Source organism: Hemiscyllium ocellatum, chromosome 30 (genome assembly GCF_020745735.1).
Source record: "Hemiscyllium ocellatum isolate sHemOce1 chromosome 30, sHemOce1.pat.X.cur, whole genome shotgun sequence".
In the NCBI taxonomy this organism is placed as follows: Eukaryota; Metazoa; Chordata; class Chondrichthyes; order Orectolobiformes; family Hemiscylliidae; genus Hemiscyllium; species Hemiscyllium ocellatum.
The window spans coordinates 39,448,041-39,463,059 of record NC_083430.1 but is presented as its reverse complement, the minus strand read 5'-3'; the positions used below and the strand labels follow the sequence as shown (position 1 = coordinate 39,463,059).

Below are 15,019 nucleotides of genomic sequence, written 5' to 3'. Positions count from 1 at the left end.
AGAATCAGTTTTGAGTAGCTGAGTAAGCAGTGGTAACCTGGGAAAAAACAAATATGTAACTTCCTCTTTAGTTAATAAGGTATTTCCAAGGCCCATGTTGAACATTCATTCAAATATGGGGGAAATGTAATTCTACTCCATTGCGGTTCACCTGAATCACAGAAAGGACAGAACAGAATATGTGATTTGCTAGACAATAAAAGACAATGGTTCATATAATTGATGTTCTAACGCTCTTCTGATTTTGCTGTGTTAGCATCAGAGTAACATCTGTACATTGCCAGTATTTCTGAATGTGGTTAGTGCTAGTTGATTGTAATAGTGGAGTCATCATAAAAACCTAAATAGAGATGATCCAAATATGATAAGGAAGTTGTTGCCTAAAATAGCAATCAATCTCTCAATTAACTTACAAAGTAGGGAAGGTCCTTCGATTCTTTAATGTGTAAGTCTCCGAACTACCCAAAGATGTTCCATTTGCAAAACTCAAGACAGGAATGTGCAGAAATACTACACTCATGGCTGGATTAGTGCAGCTCCAATGACATCTGAAGCTTGATACCATCAAGAACAAAGAATCCCATCCAACAACAGTGCAATCTGACTATTGGAGTGCATCTTGTTGTTCAGTTACCTTCCTGTTCCACATCCCTCACTGCCAAGGACAAGGTTTGGAGATGCCGGTGTTGGACTGGGGTGTACAAAGTTAAAAATCACACAACTCCAGGTTATAGTCCAACAGGTTTAATTGGAAGCACTCGCTTTTCGAGCACTGCTCCTTCATCACAACCACCTGATGAAGGAGCATCGCTCCAAAAGCTAGTGCTTCCAATTAAACCTGTTGGACTGTAACCTGATATTGTGTGATTTTTAACTTTGCCTAGGTCAAGGACAGCAAGTGCATAGATTCATTATTACTTACATATGCCCCACCAACCTTATTTTAAAAACACCTTCACCCCTCTTGTTAGGTCAAAATCCTGGAATTCATTTCCTAACAGCAGAGCAGGAAGGTGGCTCACCATCACCTTCTCTGCAATTACTGATGGGCAATGAAAGCTCCTGATTCCCACAGCAGATTACCAAGTAATGGAAGACATTAAAATCTCAAGAGCTGCAAAGCTTTGAGGAGCATGGTGCCATGTTTTTCTCTCCCACCATAAGACATTGAACTGAGGTCCTGTCTCTGTAGACTGGAAGGGCATGGCCTTGCACAGCGCATGCTCCGGAGTAGCGCTGCAGTCTGTGAGCTCGGGCCTACCGACCCTGACTGTAAGGAGGGAGGGGAGGGTCGACTCTCCTCCACCACCTCACCATGTAGCGGGCATTCTTCAGCCTTACTGCGGTAGGAGAGCTTCCCTGGGAACGGCGGGCCGCGATAGAGCGCTGACAGGGCTGGGCTTCGGTGTGAGAGAGCCCTCCTCCCTTCCTGGGCCTCCCTCAGGTAGAGGAGGCTGGGCCTCCCAGGCCTGGTGCCGTACCCCCACCCCGCGCCTTGTGCAAATCCTTTCAGTCTTGTCGTGGAAAGCGGCCTCACGGGAATTTAACGCAATGTTTTCAGAACTTTTTAACCCGCGCTCTGAGCCCATTTTGAGGCTCTATAATTGTTGTGATTCCTCAGCGAGCTCCTGAGAGTGGGGAGTAGGCAGGGATTTGAGAGTGGGGGAAGTGATCATAGAGCTCCTCGGAGCAATTGCTGCCCAAATTGGGGAGTTCTGGTTTAGAGTGCTATCCTGTCGAGTCCTTGCTCTCTCTTCATACAGCCCCAAATGTCTGTCCAAGTCCATTTTTAAAGTCACCATTGAACCTGTCTCCAACCCTCTCTCAGGCTGTGCATACCCTGTTTGAGATGGTCAACTGTCCGGTAACTGAAGAGGTTAACTATTATTCTGATTGTACGCTATTTCCAGAACAGCCTGCAGGTCTATAAAATCAAAATACTGCGGGTGCTGTAAATTTGGAATTAAAAGAAGAAAATGCTGGAGAAACTTAGATCTGGCAGTGTCTGTAGAGAGAGAGAAACGGGATTAATATTTTGAGTAAATGACTTCTTCAAGGCTTGCTTTCTTTTCCAGCATGTGCTGTACTCCATGCTTTTCCTCTGGGCACCTGTACTTCTATCCTTCTAGTGTTAAGTTTGAAGCATCCCTTATTTTGTTTCATGACAGTTATCTAGCTTCTTTCCAAAGCCACTCCATTCAAATTCTCAGATTGTCAAGGCACAAGTTTGTGTTCTGTGTGTTCATTGTCTAGTGACATAATCAATGTACAATACAACTTTGGCAGAATGTTTTCAGATGTTTTTCATTGAAAAGTGGAAAAAGCCCCAGGACCTGATCAGGTGTACCCTAGAACTGTATGGGAAGCTAGGGAAGTGATTGCTAGCCCCCTTACTTAGATATTTGTATCATCGATAGTCACAGGTGAGGTGCCGGAAGACTGGAGGTTGGCTAATATGGTGCCATTGTTTAAGAAAGGTGATCAGGACAAGCCAGGGAAGTATAGACCGGTGACCCTGATGTCAGTGATGGGCAAGTTATTGGATGGAATCCTGAGGGACAAGATGTACATGTATTTGGAAAGGCAAGGACTGATTAGGGATAGTCAACATGGCTTTGTGCATGGGAAATCATGTCTCACAAACTTGCTTGAGTTTTTTTGAAAAAGTAACAAAGAGGATTGATGAGAGCAGAGCAGTAGATGTGATCAATATGTGCTTCAGTAAGGTGTTCGACAAGGTTCCCCATTGGAGACTGGTTAGCGAGGTTAGATCTCACGGAATACAGGGAGAATTAGCCATTTGGATACAGGACTGGCTCAAAGGTAGAAGACAGGGAGGTGGTGTAGGGTTGCTTTTCAGACTGGAGGCCTGTGACAATTGGAGTGCCACAAAGATCAGTGCTGGGTCCACTACGTTTTGACATTTATATAAATGATTTGGATGTGAGCGTAAGAGATATAGTTAGTAAGTTTGCAGATGACACCAAAATTGGAGGTGTAGTGGACAGGGAAGAGGGTTACCTCGGATTACAATGGGATCTTGATCAGCTGGGCCAGTGGGTTGAGAAGTGGCAGATGAAGTTTATTTCAGATAAAAGTGAGGTGCTGCATTTTGGGAAAACAAACCTTAGCAGGACTTATGCACTTAATGGTAAGGTCCTAGGGAGTGTTACTGAACAAAATGGAGTGCAGGTTCACAGCTCCTTGAAAGTGGAGTCGCAGGTAGATAGGATAATGAAGAAGACATTTGGTATGCTTTCCTTTTTGGCAGAGTATTGAGTACAGGAGTTGGGAGTGAATGTTGTGGCTGTACGGGGACAGTGGTTTGGCTACTTTTGGAATATTGTGTGCAATTCTGGTCGCCTTCCTATCAGAAGGATGTTGTGAAACTTGAAGAGTTCAGAAAAGATTTACAAGAATGTTGCCAGGGTTGGAGGATTTGAGCTATAGGGAGAGGTTGAATAGGCTGGGGCTGTTTTTCTTGGAGTGTTTGAGGCTGAGGGGTGACCTTTATAGAGGTTTATAAAATCATGAGGGGCATGGATAGGGTAAATACAAAGTCTTTTCCCTGAGATGGAGTAGTCCAGAACAAAAGGGCATAGGTTTAGGGTGAGAGGGGAAAGATATAAAAAGAGACCTAAAGGGCAACTTTTTCACGCAGAGGGTGGTATGTGTATGGAATGAGCTGCCAGAGGAAGTGGTAGAAGCTCATACAATTGCAACATTTAAAAGGCATCTGGATGGGTATATGAATAGGAAGGATTTGTGGAGGGATATGGGCTGGGTGCTGGCAGGTGGGAATAGATTGGGTTGGGATATCTGGTCAACATGAATGAGTTGGACCAAAGGGTCTGTTTCCGTGCTGTACATCTCCATGACTCTATGACTCTGTCTTACAGGCCTGTGTCAATGACGAACCCCAGGGATCCAGTTAAGATGTCGGAAGAGTCCAGGCCTCGCACTGTAATTTTTGGCCAGATAGTTATTGGGCCACCTGGCTCAGGGAAGACTACCTACTGCTTGGGGATGCAAGAGTTTCTCTCCAAGCTAGGTCGTAAGGTGGCAGTAGTGAACCTTGACCCTGCTAATGACCTCATTCCATACCAGTGTTGTGTGGACATTGGTGAGCTGGTGAAACTTGATGATGTTATGGATGGCCTTGGACTTGGCCCTAATGGAGGACTCATTTACTGCATGGAATACTTAGAGGAAAATCTGGATTGGCTACTGGACAAGCTGGAACAATTCAAGGACTGTTATTTCCTTTTTGACTGTCCTGGTCAGGTGGAGCTGTACACACACAACTGCTCTGTGAGGAACATCCTTGCACAGTTAACCAAGTGGAATTTCAGGGTAAATTCATACTCGAGGGCTAAAATTTTGGAAACATGCAGCAAGTCAGTCAGTATTGATAGTGAGAATACCCAGTGTTTCAGGTGTGATTCTGAAAGTTTTACTTGAGGATTGCCCTTCTTTCCTGGTCAAAGAAGCTGTTTGGTATGGCACTGAGTCATATAGATCAGAGGTTTTGACTTCTCATCTGTACTCAGTTAGTGATTCTGTCAGGTTTATGATAGAGATGTTACAGTCAGTCTCCTGGGATTTTGGTTTGAGAAGGAGAAATATGGTGAGGGTTGCTGAGGGCAGGGCCCAACTCTGAAACTGAATCCATTGTCGCTCATTGGGTACACCCACACTATGGGTAGTTGCTCAAGTGAAGAAAGCAGGGACATCTATCGCAACAGAAAGGGAAAAGAGACAATAGGGAATGTACTGAAGTAATAGAGTAAGCTCTCACACTATGTTAATCTGTTTGTGTGTCTTTGTGCAGCTAACAGCTGTCCATCTGGTAGATTCTCACTACTGCACTGATCCTGCAAAGTTTATTTCCATCCTATGCACATCCCTGTCCACCATGCTGCAAGTGGAGTTACCTCATGTCAACATCCTCTCCAAAATGGATCTCATTGAACAGTTTGGAAAATTAGGTAAGGGATATTTGTAATAAAGTGGAAGGATTCATTGAACTGTTTGGAGGGAAGCTGGGTGATTCCTAAACACCAAGATCAATGAAGGACTTGGGGGGTCCTAAGCCTATGACCGAATATATGCCCTATCTGGAAGAGCTGGGAGCTCTGGTGCTATAAGGAGGGGTAAACCCTAAACTGGATTTGCTAAAGTTCATTCTAATTTCTAATATTGATCATTTACAGCTGAAAATACTTTGCTTCCTGTTAATTCACTTCATATTCATGTGATATTGAAAATACAGCTGTTGCCTTGTATGGAGAGGATGATATCACATGAGCTCTGGGCTATCAGCAAGTGTGAGCATTTGCTTAGACTAAGGTCTATTTTCTCTCTTTTTCAGCATTCAATCTAGATTATTATACTGAGGTGTTGGATCTGTCTTACCTGTTGGATCATTTAGCCAAAGACCCTTTCTTCAAAAGCTTTCGACGTTTAAATAAGAAGCTGGTGGAAGTGATTGAAGATTACGGTCTGGTTTCCTTTATACCACTTAATGTGCAGGTGCATTGCTTCTTAGTAACTGGCTTTCTAATAATATCAATAAACTTATAGGTGTTTCAGAATATTACAAACCTGTCAGGACACAGTATTACAGCAGTGAAACTATAGGGTGCAGCTTGATCGTTGGATTTACGGTGTAACAATATTGTGAAATGTGTGTTGGGATGCACGAAGATTGGGGTTAGTGCTTTGATTGTATGGATGTATGAACACTCTTAATAAACATAGTGTAAGGGTTATTCAAGTTTGAGAAATATTGATTTGGAGATAGTAAGAGGATATTGGAGTGTTGGGGGTGAATGTGTTTTCAGATCCATGCAAAGTTTATATCAGTTTAGGGCATATCTCGCTGTGAATTTGAGGACTGGAGTTTAGATTTTCCGTAGATTATGCCAGTTCGCGCTGAAGATGTTTAATTCACTTTGAAAGATGAAAATGATCTTTTTGTACAGGATAAAGAGACCATGAAGCATGTGATGAGGGCTGTCGATAAGGCCAACGGATACTGCTTTGGGGACTCAGAGCAGAGAACTTTGGAAGCCATGATGTCTGCAGCTGTGGGAGCAGATTTCCAGTTCACCATGTATCCTTTTATGTGTTCTTATTAGCACATTGGATCTATAATTACTGGCTTAATGTACTACAAACTGTGACAAGCTGCTGTTCATTAACTCTATCTCTTTTCTTTTCCCCCATCACCACCACCCACATTTTCACTTCTCTCCTCCTCCTCCATACTCTGCCTCTCTCCCTTTCATACCGTCTCCAGTCTGTGTCTCTCCATCTTCTATCTTCCCTACCCCATTATTTGCTTGCACTTGCTTTGCTTTGCACACATCCTCTCTCTGCAGTCCTTTTTTGCATTTTGTTACCCAATTTGCATTATTATTATTATTATCCTGTATATTTCCTTAGCGATGAGCAGGTCCATGGATGCTCAGGAGAAATATGTGAAATCAACTGAGGAGAATGTGGAGGAGGAGCTGATGCAGCTCTCCCATGCGCACACAGACTTCAACACTACGTGAATTCTTCAATTCGGTGCCTGTGGTGATTGGCTTCACTTGATATAGACTCTAATGGAGTTAACATCTCTCCAAATGCTTGCTGGTTTCCTGTGTGGATGTATATACAGGACATTTCCACACTTGTAACAGTTCAGCCATGGATTCACCCACTGATAGCAAGATGGACTGAAGGAAGTCAGCAGCTAATTGACTCCTTGTAGTGCTTGGAGTGGAAATTTTTGAAAAATGAGTTGTCTCCAGTATGTTGAATTTTTTTTTTATATAAATAGGTACCCAATAAAGATGTTTTACTTTGCTATTTTCTCCTTCAAACAGTCTGGTTGGACAACTCAAAACTATGGAATCAAACACATCAGGCTTACCTTTTTTAATCATCCACTGTTCAGAGCCTTGTTCTGCAGCACTAGTCCTGAGAAGCCCAAAGGAAAATCATTTACTCCACCTTAGCTCATCCTGTACAGCAGACATTCCATCACCACGTTCATATGCTGCATTCCTATATATGCCCTTTTTACCTGTTTTTCCTCTCTTTTTCTCAAGATAGGCAAACACCCGAGTGGTCCAGTGACAAGCAGTGCCCTTGCCACTCATTTTTTTTTATCTTGGTGTGTGTGTGCAGGTGTGAGACACTTTACCTGTTTTTATCTGTGTTTCGTTGACCAGCTGCTGCACTTAATAGGAGATCTTGTTACAGCTTCTTCCAGAATGTTCACAAACCTCAGCAGAGTACTATCTATCTATAGCATCTTTAACACAATGAAACATCCCAAACAACTTCACAGGAGCAATATTAAATAAGGTATGATACTGAGGTACACATGATGTGAGGTCAAATGTCCAAAGATTTATCAAAGATGAAGGTTTTAAACTTCTGAAACTAATTTTCAACCTGACATCATTTTAATGCTTAAGAATTAATGTGACTCCTAGGTGTCAGTGGATACAAATGGCAATAACCAGTATAGTAACATTCGGTGTATAAGTATTAAAGTTTGGGTATTATAGGTGATAGTGTACTGAATGGATCAAATTAAATGAAAAACTGTTTCAAAGTGCTTTATAAAAATGCAGTTACTCATGGAGCAGTGGTAGTGTCCCTATCCCTGGACTGAGGCTCAGGTTCAAGTCCCATGTGCTTCAGAAGTGTGTAAGAACATCTCTGAACAGGTTGATTAGAAAAATAGGTTAATTTTAAAAATTGAAATTATGTCATGGATTCAACAATCCCTGATGACAGATGGCTTGATGAAGCTGACCATAACCATACGCCAATCAGCCCTATTTCATCTCACGTCTAGTGATTGGTCCATCTTCTTCCCCACCTAACTGACACATAGTAATCAGCATCGTTTCACCCTCGTACATACTGTAACAATCTTTCATTCCCCACCAACTCTGTTCAACTCCTCTTTCCCCTGATGCACAAACATATACATTTTGTGATCAACTTCCTCTCACTCCTCACCCTATACTCTAATCAGTGCAGTCCCCTCCCCCACACAGACATAGTAATTGGCTCTGTCATCAAGTCAATGGTGAGCATATACAGTAACAGGCAGCATTCAGATACAATGAGGAGCAAAGAATCTACATTGACAATAGAAATCTAGGTGAGAGAAGGCAGATTTTTAGAAGATGAACTTTTATCCTTTTCAGTAATCCCAGCAGCATAATTAATTCCTATCCTCTTACATCAGGATAGAGATGTTGAGAGGCATGGAAGTATATAAGGTGTTTGTCTCCCTGCAGCCACCTTTCCCTCTGCCTCTGCTATTCTAATGCACTAGAAAGGCAAAGTATAAAAATGTGGCATTATCAAAGCTGTCAAGAATTCATGCATATCAAGCTGTGTCTGTCTTTGTAAACAATTTCTTGTTTAAGAAATGAAGTGTTTTGGTTTATAGAAGCATGGAGCTTATACATCGTAAATATTGCCATGGGGAAATCATTAGCCCTACAACCCCAGGAGATCTGATAAATGCAGACACTCATTCCAGTGAGACTACTATCAAATTGTGTAAATGGCATTGTTCTGTAATGTGATGAATGACAAACGTCACCTGTGACATAAACATTGAGAGCTGTGGTCATTATCTGTGGCAGAGTTGGCATGACATCAGCTGCACAACTGAACAAGTTTATCCAAACCTGAAGCATAGCTTCTAAACAAAATACCACAACTGCAGATACTGGAAATCAGAAACAAAAACAGAAATTGTTGGGAAAACTCAACCCAAGGTCACTGGACTCGAAACATTAACACCACTTTCTCTCCACAGATGCTGGCAGGCCTGCTGAGTTTCCCCAGCAATTTTTGTGTTTGTTTCTGAAATTTTGCTTCCCAGCAGAGTCCTGGGAAGTACCTCCATGCACCTGCGTTGACCAAATCTTTTAGCGACTCACTGGCACAGTGAGTCATTTCATTTGTCATGGAGTATTCGTAGTATGTACAACACAAAAACAGGCTGTTCAGCTCAGTTGGTTCATGCCAGTGTTTCAGCTCCACATAAACATGACTGTAAGTTTCAGTTTTGAACATTTGTACTTCTAAGTTGTGATGCTCTGTCTTGAACAGTCTCTAGATTACAGTGTGCTGGAAAAGTACAGCAGGTCAGGTAGCATCCGAGGAGCAGGAAAATCGACGTTTCGGGCAAAAGCTCTTCATCAGGAATGAACAGTCCCTGTTACTGTTAGGGGTGTGTGCACAACTTCCAAATAAGATTTCTTGCGTTTTTCATTGCTCTATTTAAACCGTATCTACATTCTGATTTCCTGAACTGATGTCATTCCTCTCTATTGTGCTAATATCCTCAATAATTAATATCATTCCACCTGTTCCCAGGGTTTTCTGTATTCAGTGTGCAACAGACTGAATATAATTCGAGTAAAGTAAATGGTAATGCTACAGTTCACTTAAAGGTAAACCAACATTGATACACAGCATCTCATCATATTTTTTCATTTATGAGATGAGAGCATTGCAGCAATGCAAGTATTTATGATTGTCCTTAAAAAGCTGATGCTGAATCACAGCCTGGAACTATTTTAGGTACATGTATGGTGCTGTTTGGAAGAGGATTTTGACCCAGAAAAATGAAGTAATTATACAGTTCCAAAATAGGAGTGTGATTTGGAGGGAGATTACTTTCTTTGGCCTTCTAGGTGATAGTGGTCATGTATATGGAAGGTGCTGTCAAAAGAGGCTTTCTGGGGCTAGTAATATGGTGAGCTTCAAACCAGGGGAAATAGAGTTTTCAATTAAAAGTGAAGGCAAGGAATCAAATTTGGGAAGATGGGATAAATCAAAGAGAAAATGCAAGGCAACAGGGAAATGTAATAATATGGAAAATTATAAACAGACTGAAAGAATGGGATACAGAGTGAAAATCTAAGACGGAATCAACAGATTCGTTTACAAAAATAATAGAAACAAAACCAATCTAGAAGGAAAATCTGTCAAATTGGCAAACAAGATATACTGCTTTGATTCATACCGTCAAGACCTTTATTTCCAAGTGCTTGATATTTTCCCCTGGGGGAATGCTTTGTGTCTGAGTGTATGAACAATTCCAAAAAAACCCAGATCTACTGATAGAACAATAGGAAGAATAATTACGATGTAATAGCTGTTACAAAGACATGGCTGCAGGATGACACTGATTGGGACCTGACTCTTGATAGTACATGTCATTTAGGAAAGACAGAAAACCTAGGAGCAGGTGGAGTGGTGTAATTATTGTTTATAACAATAGAGAGAAATGTAAGGTCAAAGGTCTGTAAAATCAAATATCCCTGAATGTTAAGTTCCCAGCTTTGATCTTTTAACCATGTTTCTGTCATTGCTATGAGATCATATTCACGTACCTTGATTTGCGTCATCAGTTTGTCTAGCTTGTTCCTAATTCTTCATGCTTCAAGGTAACAAAGCCTTCACATATGTCCAATTACCAAATTTGCCTATACTTGTATAGTTCCTTGGTACATTATACATTCACACATTCTGTCCCTTTTACTTTCTAGTAACAATCAGCCCCATGTCTATCCTGCAGTCCTACCTTCTCAGTTGCCTTTGATTTTATAATTTTCCATACAACTGAAATCACTCATTCACTATTTAGTTTAAAGCCCTATGCACAGCCTAAGATGTACAATTCACCAGGAATCTGGACCCAGCATGACCCAGGTGGAGCCGACCCCATCTGAACAGCTCCCTCTTTCCCAAATACTGGTGTTCATGTCCCATGAATTTTAATCTGTTTCACCCACACCAAACTTTGAGCCATACCAGAGATTGTTATCTTTTTGGTTCTGCTTTCTAATTTAGTCCCTAGCTGCTCATATTCACTCAGCAGATTCTCTTTCCTCATTGTACCTATATTGTTGGTATCTACAACTAGGTCTTACCCTCCCACTTGAAGATCCTCTGCAACTAAGATGAGATACCCTTAACAAGGCACTGAGCAGGCAGCACAGTCATAGAGTCATAGGGATGTACCAAATGGAAACAGACTGTTTGGTCCAACCCGTACATGCCGACCAGATATCCCAACCCAATCTAGTCCCACCTGCCAGCACCTGGCCCATATCCCACCAAACCCTTCCTATTCATATACCTATCCAAATGCCTCTTAAATTTTGCAATTGTACCAGCCTCCACCACTTCCTCCGGCAGCTCATTCCATACAAGTACCACCCTCTGTGTGAAACAGTTGTCCCGTAGGTCTCTTTTATAGCTTTCCCCTCTCACCCTAAACCTATGCCCTCTAGTTCTGGATTCCCTGACCCCAGGTAAAAGACTTTGCCTATTTACCCTATCCATACTCCTCATAATTTTGTAAACCTCTATAAGGTCACCCCTCAGCCTCTGAGATGACAACTCCAGCCTGTTCAGCCTCTCCCTAAGCTCAAATCCTCTAACCCTGGCCATATCCTTGTAAATCTTTTCTGAACCCTTTCAAGGTTCACAACATTTTTCTGACAGGAAGGAGACCAGAATTGCACACAATATTCCAACAGTGGCCTAACCAATGTCCTGTATAGCCGCAACATGGCCTCCTAACTCCTGTACTCAATACTCTGACCAATAAAGGAAAGCATGCCAAACGCCTTCTTCACTATCCTATCTACCTGCGACTCAACTTTCAAGGAGCTATGAACCTGCACGCCAAGGTCTCTTTGTTCAGCAACACTCCCTAGGACTTTTCCATTAAGTGTATAAGTCCTGCTAAAATTTGCTTTCCCAAAATGCAGCAACTCGCTTTTAACTGAATTAAACTCCATCTGCCACTTCTCAGCCCACTGGCCCATCTGGTCAAGACCCTGTTGTAATCTCAAGTAATCCTCCTCACTGTCCATTACACCTCCAATTTTGGTGTCATCTGCAAACTTACTAACTGTACCTCTTATGCTCGCATCCAAATCATTTATGTAAATGTCAAAAAGTAGAGGACCCAGCACTGATCCTTGTGGCACTCCACTGGTCACAGGCCTCCAATCTGAAAAACAACCCTCCACCACTACCCTCTGTCTTCTACCTTTGAGCCAGTTCTATATCCAAATGGCTAGTTCTCCCTGTATTCCGTGAGATCTAACCTTGCTAATCAGTCTCCCATGGGAAACCTTGTCGAACGCCTTACTGAAGTCCATATAGATCACATCTACCGCTCTGCCTCATCAATCCTCTTTGTTACTTCCTCAAAAAACTCAGTCAAGTTTGTGAGACATGATTTCCCATGCACAAAACCATATTGACTATCCCTAATCAGTCCTTGCCTTTCCAAATACATGTATATCCTGTCCTTCAGGATTCCTTCCAACAACTTGCCCACCACCGAGGTCAGGCTCACTGGTCTATAGTTCCCTGGCTTGTCCTTACCACCCTTCTTAAATAGTGGCACTACGTTAGTCAACCTTCAGTCTTCTGGCACCTCATCTGTGACTATCGATGATACAAATATCTCAGCAAGAGGCCCAGCAATCACTTCTCTAGCTTCCCACAGAGTTCAAGAGTATACCTGATCAGGTCCTGGGGATGTATCTACTTTTATGCATTTCAAGGCATTCAGCACTTCCTCCTCTGTAATATGAACATTTTACAAGATGTCACCATCTACTTCCCTACATATATCTATATCTTCCATATCCTTTTCTACAGTAAATACTGGAACAGCACAGTGGCTCAGTGGTTAGCACTGCTGTCTTACAGTACCAGGGTTCCGGGTTCGATTCCAGCCTCGGTAGACGGTCGGGCACATTCTCCCCGTGTCTGTGTGGGTTTCCTCTGGGTGCTCTGGTTTTCTCCCACAGTCCAACGATGTGCAGGTCAGGTGAATTGGTCATGCTAAATTGCCCATAGTGCTAGGTGCATTAGTCAGAGGGAAATGGGTCTAGGTGGGTTACTCTTTGGAGGGTCAGTGTGGATTGGTTGGGCCGAAGGGCCTGTTTCCACACTGTAGGGAATCTAATCTAATCTAAAATACTCATTTAGTATCCACCCCATTTTCTGCAGCTCCACACAAAAACCACCTTGCTGATCTTTGAGGGGCCCTATTCTCTCCCTAGTTACCCTTTTGTCCTTAATGTATTTGTGAAAACTCTTTGGAATCTCCTTACTTTTATTTGCCAAAACTATCTCATGTCCCCTTTTTGCTCTCCTGATTTCCCTCTTAAGTATACCCTTACTTTCTTTATATTCTTCTAAGGATTCACTTGATCTATCCTGTCTATACCTTACATATGCTTCCTTCTTTTTCTTAACCAAACCCTCAATTTCTTTAGTCATCCAGCATTCCCTATACCTACCAGCCTTTCCTTTCACCCTAACAGGAATATACTTCCTCTGGATTCTCGTTATCTCATTTCTGAAGGCTTCCCATTTTCCAGCCGTCCCTTTACCTGCGAACATCTGCCCCAATCAGCTTTCGAAAGTTCTTGCCTAATACAGTCTTGAGGACTTTCAATCTGGGCCACGAGAGCAGTGTCTGTCCCCTCCAATGCTCGTCTCCACCACCACCAACAACAATATACTATGCCTGATTACAACAATATTTCTCTTCCCTTCTTAAATAGTTCCCTGTACCATAGTGTTATGGTCAGTTTGCTCATCCTCCTTACAGCCCCCACTTTTGTCCACACAGCAAGAAACTTGAACCTATTCGACAAACTCAAGGGCTGAATCTCCTTCAGCATTATCTTATGGATTCCTCAATTTGCCTTGCTTATAGTCACACGCTCTTCTCCCTGATCACTGATCAAATTCAAAGTAGTTAATCTAAGGGGTGTGATTACCTCATGAAACACAGTATCCAGTAACTCTTCCCCTCCCTGATGTGTTGCAGCAGTTGAAGTTGAGAATTCAGCTCATCAGTTCTGAGCCAGAATTCCTCAAGTAACCAACACTTGCTACAGGTGTGGTCACTATGAATCACAAGGGATCCAGCAGCTCCCATCATGCAGGTACAAGTTGCCTGGCTCTGCATTTCTATTTGTATTATTTCTTAATTTGTATTTTTTTAAAAGATTCCCTGCTGGACTTTTAGTTTGTAGTGTGTCAATATTTCTCTTTTTCACACAGGGACGTGGTACTGAGCCAATTGGAGCTGAGGGGCTGACAAGTCCACAGGTCCTCATGAACTCTATCCTTGGGTCTTAAAATAAATGGCTCATGAGATAGTTGATGTGTTTTGGTTTAATTTTACAAAATTCACTGGATTCGGAGAGTATTCCATGAAATTGTAAAGTAGCAAATGTAGCTCCTTTATTCAAAAAGGGAGAGAGTTAGAAAGCAGGAAACCACAGGCCAGTTAGCTCAATATCTATCATAAGGAAGATGTTAGAAAATATATTGAAGATGTGTTGACCAACTTTGTAGAGTTCTTGGAAGAAGTATTGTACAGTAGATGACAAGATCCAGGTGAAGTATTTGGATTTCCAGAAGGCGTAAAAGGTACTACATCAAAGGTTATTGCAGAAAGAGAAAGCTTACACTGTAGGGAACGTTTATAGAAGATTGGTTGTCTAACAGGAAGCTGGGAATAGACATTCCTGATGAAGGGCTTATGCCCGAAACGTCGAATTTCCTGTTCCTTGGATGCTGCCTAACCTGCTGTGCTTTAACCAGCAACACATTTTCAACTGTGATCTCCAGCATCTGCAGACCTCACTTTTTACCCATAGACATAAATATGTCATTTTCTGGCTTGCAAATGTAATGAATGGTGTGCCTCAGGGATCAGTGCAGGGGCCTCAACATTTTACAACTTATATAAATTACTTGGATGAAACTACTGAAAGTATGGTTGTTATATTTACTGATGGCACACAAATAGGAAATTAAATTGTGTGCAGACTTGAAGTGGCTGGAAATTTATAGAGAATCGTTAAGTGAATGTTATTGTTTATTGTGAGGGAAATTGAGTTGAAAGTAGTGAGATTGTGCTTCAGTTATTTAGGGCATTGGT

General features: G+C 42.1%; 1 protein-coding gene across 1 annotated transcript; it reads left to right on the top strand.

Annotated features, from left to right (window-relative positions):
- The first annotated feature begins 1,206 nt into the window (after positions 1–1,206).
- gpn2 (GPN-loop GTPase 2) lies at positions 1,207–6,858 on the top strand. Its single transcript, XM_060847293.1, has 6 exons — positions 1,207–1,345; positions 3,900–4,353; positions 4,832–4,988; positions 5,372–5,532; positions 5,985–6,115; positions 6,458–6,858. Exons 1-6 carry the CDS (start codon positions 1,221–1,223, stop codon positions 6,558–6,560), a joined length of 1,131 nt encoding a protein of 376 aa, XP_060703276.1. The 5' UTR covers positions 1,207–1,220; the 3' UTR covers positions 6,561–6,858.
- The last annotated feature ends 8,161 nt before the right edge of the window (positions 6,859–15,019 follow it).